Raw genomic sequence first — 5,093 nt, 5'->3', positions numbered from 1 at the left:
ATACTGCCGATACTTCATATTTTCCCAAAATATGAATGCTTTAATGAAAATGTAGTTTTGTCAATGCTTTCATTTGGACTCATTACGACAATTTTTAAGCTTGCTTACCACTTTCTATAAGCGGAATTCTATATTAATTCATCGATAGCTATCAGAATTGTTACAGTTCAATTAGTAACTAAATTCTTTTTAATTTAAACGAGCATTTATTCTATATTCTCTAATAGATACACTAAGACTATCGAAGATAGTACTGTAGCAAGCGCATTGAACTTACACACAGGATAGAATAATAAGAGTACTGTCTGTGCTTACTACCTTACAGCGAGAAGAAGCAATTTCTATCATGTTTAGAGTTCATTTCTGTAGTTTTGGAATGTTGACAAATTTTTTTCTTCCGTTTAATTTCGTTTTGTTCTAACTGCTAAATTACTTTATAACTAGTAAAGAGCATAAGCAGCTATAAAAGTAGCGCACCTATATTAACTTGCGATCATTTCATAGATAAATTGATTGTGTTCAATCGTCACTAATATTTGTGATCAGTAACTAGAGGAAGTCACTTGAAATTCTATACCTTCTACTAAACTCTTAGATTGGCTAAGAAACTACATGCATCTACTGCTTTACTTTTGGAGCGCCGATCTTTAGATTATTTCTTTAATAACTTTGTCTAATTCTGAAATCTATAACAAGGTATATAATCGTACTTTAAAAGGTAAATAGCCGTACTTTAAGGATTGTCAATTAAACTTATGGAGACACAATTGCCTTTAAAATAAGCCATTGATTAATCCTACATTGATATTGAATATGCAGTTACATCATCATATTGACATAGATATTAACGGTCAACTTCACGTTCTATTTCAGACGAATTTCCTAGTTTTAATTCAACCTATACTGATCGAGCATGGAAATAGATCCTGATATTTATGCTGCATTAGACAAAAATAGTGAACAATTTATTACAATTGTTCCAATCCTAGAATTACTTGAAGATCTGATAAAGAAGCAAATCTTAAGTCCTTGGCAAGTGAAGGATATTGAATTATTGATTCACACAGAAGATATGAACGGAAATCTATTGGAAATTTTGATGGAGGCACGCGGAGATAAAGATTTCGATCTATTCTGCGGCTTACTAAAAATCAATCGCAATAACAAGGTTAAAGATTTTGGAACTAAACTTGAACACGATGCTAAGCGTGGATCATCATAGTTGATAGTTTATTAGTGATCTAATTCATGCAGGCATATTTATGGCCATTTCTCCTGCAAAATTAAAGTTCTTATGTGTAAGGTGATATCTTTGAAGCAGGTTATTAGGCTAAATCATAGGTCACTAGTATAATTTATTATCATATCGAGTCGCCAATCAATAATGTACTTCATTCTATAACACAAATCCCATGAAACACTTCAAATATTAATGAAGTTAGAATTTAAATGGACAGAATAAAGGCTACTTCTTAGATTGGAAATCAAAGTAATAACATCCAGTATCGGAAATGATAATTAAGGATCAATGTTAACAGCAATCCATGTATTAATGAGCTATGCCTTATTAGAAATTATACGTCACTGCCTAGATACTGATCACGAACTCAGATCATATGAAAATTCATAGCATATCAATGAAAATTTGTTTTACTTTAGTAGATCACGCAGTTCTGATAGCCATAAAATAAAGCTGAGTAGACCATTTCACCTTAAATTTCGATCAAAGTCGAATACATTTCAACAAAGTAATACCTATATACGACCCGATGAAAATCACATTTCATGATTGGTCATTACGGTATCTCTCTATTTACTTTTCCAATACGATAAAACTGGAATGCATCAAGCTATTTAACGCTGAGAATACTTCAATTTTTCTCATCAATTGAGGTACTGCTATATGGCAAATTGCAGGATATATATAGTAAGATAATGTAGCTGTGAATTTTCTTTTCATGTATTGCTTTTATGTAGAATAAATACTCGTTGATTTGAACAGAAAATTTACTGGTTATTTACGATTGACAAAGCTTTTTCTTCCACAGTTATGCTCCACTATACGGTTCTGGTGTTCTGTGTAGTTATCAAAGAAATAGACATCCTACAAGTAGATATTGAATAGACAAAGCATGACATAATAAATCTGTCAATTTCTTAATCCTTAAAATTTCTCTATCGACTCTGATGAATCACTAACAGCATTAATTTAGAAAAGAATACACGATTCTCTGTATCCCGTATGAAATCCTTTGATCAATTTGATTTTGTAAAATTTGAATCAAAGTATTAACGGAGGCATAAAGGAATATGAGAAAACTTACGTAGAGCATACCGATCGCGATAATACATGCTTTCAGTCCTGGAGGTGAATCGATTAGAACTAGAATGTTGGAAAATTACGTGTGATTTTAAAACAGTTCAGTTCGATCTAATTTATCTGGCCATTATCAGTTTATAAATCATAGATTTAACTTAATGACTCTATCTTTAAGAAACTAGTAGTGTAATCCAAGCTTAGCTCATAATTATAGCACTTTTATCTCAGTTTTCGCTAGCGCTAACTTTGCTTTAATCGAAAGTTACAGCATTAAGAATAGAATTTTAATATGCTTTGGTCTATGGCTCAGAATCTAGTATATTACAGAAAGGAATCACTGGTTAAAACAAAATTTTAAAGTGAAGATTGCAGTAGAAAAATAAATTAAATTCACTAATGTAACAGTAATTTTAAGGTTGCTGATCAATAATACGTATCCAGCCTCTTACAGTCAATTTCAAGGCTGTGCTCATGAGATAGGGCTTGATGGCCTAACCACTTCTTCTTCATAGTACCAATTAAGCAATTCTCTATGTAATCATATATCTTTTAATAAAAGAAACGAAGTTAGTAAGATTCGTACAATAACTTACAAGAAAAATCTGACTTTAGAATGACAATGAATACGTGGCAAATTGGGACCCAGATGAGTTAGATACGAAATAGATTAAAATGGATTGAGGTTCTAATCCATCTGCTATGGTTTAAAATAGTAAAGGTGGTAATGCAATTGATTTAGAAATGGGCAGCTGTAAATATTATGGTAAAATTGTAATATTCAACCGATAATGGATTTCCATTAACGATTGTATAAATATAGGTTAAGTGCTATGCAAAATACATGTAATAATCAAAATGGCGGTTGTCACACTTTTATGCTATTTGTTAGGCACTAAGCGAATTTAAGTTGGCTCATAGTATATTAATTAACGTACGTACATGTATATACTCTGGAATAATTAATATAATTACATGTGTATAGAAAAAGACTATATTACGGTATAGGAAATAATGAACCGATTGTACAAGTTGAGTTTGGCACAAATATATAAGGAAGCGCATTTGTACTTAAATAGAGAGGAGTAATTTAAGCTACAGAGTGCAACGACAGTTGAATAAATATAACTTTGTTATATTAGCTAGCAAACTTCTAGACTGATTCTTACTGTTGACTACGGTCCTTCACGAAGGTAGTGAAAATAGTGACGCTTGAGGGCAGATTTACAATATGGTAGAAGGTTTCACAGGTTATCATAGTAGAAGAACTCATGGTAACAAACGAAATTTGTGACACCATCTTATATTACTTGTTACTTATTATATTAGCTGTAAAAGTGACTATTATTATTTATCGTTCTTTTTCTTACATCAAAATTGAATTCTGTAGGTGGAGATTCCAAGAACTGCTTCCTTTTGATTTTGTTTATAACCTTTACGTAGCATTTACCGTTTATGTCATTTATGTAGTAATGACCTTTAAAACTAGTTCTAAGATTTTAGGTAAAGCGGAACAAAATTCCAAGATAAACATCGACGTAAAGCAGGAGAGTTGATGACAACAAGCCTTGTATGACGTTTTTTATCTACTAACTTTCATACTTATATTCTAATTTCTGATAGCATAATTTATAGACTAAGCAGAAGTAGAATTACGAATATAAAATAAGATTATGATTTTACTACTTACGGCCAAAGGTAATAGAGTAGAGTGCCCGGTGGTGATTCAAAAGTGAGTCGAATCTTTACAGAACTTGATGCACTACATGAACAAAGCGAGTATACTGGTAGAGATCCACGATAGACTTTAAATACTTCTAGCCCGCTTCGGTCATAAGCCTTTAAAATAATTGGCCTGTAAATATCTAACGTTTGCCGAGGTTCGCCTTCTAAAAAGTTGTTGCAAAATTCAGAAAAATGGCAGATAATGGAATGCAATTTCAAACGAGAGTTACGTACTTAAAAGATTGAATTTCAAAAAGTCAGAATCCCAATTAGGATTAAGCAAGTTACTAGCGCGAGATGAAATAACGTTATATAAAGTAGTATATATCTTTGATTATGATCCAAAGTGATCTTTTACTTCACTAATTTATCTCTCAGATACATACATAGTTAAAAGTAAGCCATATGCTTACCTTCTACACCTAGAAAAACTTGCTGATCATATTTATTCTTTATAATAAATCGATCGGGCGTTATCGTGTAAGATTTCACTGTTAACAACATTACATAAAAAATTGTTTAATTCATAGCTATTTATTGCTATCGCTAAAGTTCTAATTTACATAATTTTGTTGCAATATCTTTCTATAGCTACTGTGAATTTTCAATTCTTTATCAGATTATCACTGTTGAGATATTTTTGTATTGACGTATGAAAAAATTACTTTCCAAAGGATCGGGTTGTTGTTTTATTAGGACTTTATCAAGATTTATTAAATATTCTAGTCCAGATGGACAATCCTGTGTCTGTTGAGCTGGGGGTGTCCATGCAACAGTATTTTCAGGCTCCGATCCTTTAGCATTGATAATGGTAGATTAGTATATGATAAAAAACTGAAGTAATGGATAGATTGTAAGCTATGCGTTTTCTAATACCTGGTTGATGAGTTACAGGAGGAATTACTTGGTATGATGATAGTGATATCGAACTAAAAATACTACTTTGTTGCTGTTGGAGAGCTTCTGAACTTGATGGGGATTGCTTGCTTCCAACCAGTAATAAATTATTTCCACAAGGTTGTGACTGATTTGGTAAAGTAGCTTCTGCCAT

General features: G+C 31.8%; 1 protein-coding gene across 1 annotated transcript; it reads right to left on the bottom strand.

Annotated features, from left to right (window-relative positions):
* Positions 1-2,014: 2,014 nt before the first annotated feature.
* TRIADDRAFT_59580 (uncharacterized protein) lies at positions 2,015-5,093 on the bottom strand (the record flags this gene model as incomplete). Its single annotated transcript, XM_002115502.1, has 8 exons — positions 2,015-2,104; positions 2,325-2,383; positions 2,770-2,866; positions 3,688-3,808; positions 4,008-4,206; positions 4,456-4,533; positions 4,708-4,836; positions 4,919-5,093. The coding sequence occupies 8 exons, from the start codon at positions 5,091-5,093 to the stop codon at positions 2,015-2,017; spliced, it is 948 nt and encodes a 315-aa protein (XP_002115538.1).

The sequence above is a fragment of the Trichoplax adhaerens genome, genomic scaffold (genome assembly GCF_000150275.1).
Source record: "Trichoplax adhaerens TRIADscaffold_11 genomic scaffold, whole genome shotgun sequence".
Taxonomy (NCBI): Eukaryota; Metazoa; Placozoa; class Uniplacotomia; order Trichoplacea; family Trichoplacidae; genus Trichoplax; species Trichoplax adhaerens.
Note: the sequence above shows the minus strand (reverse complement) of the source record. Positions and strands in the feature narration are given on the sequence as shown.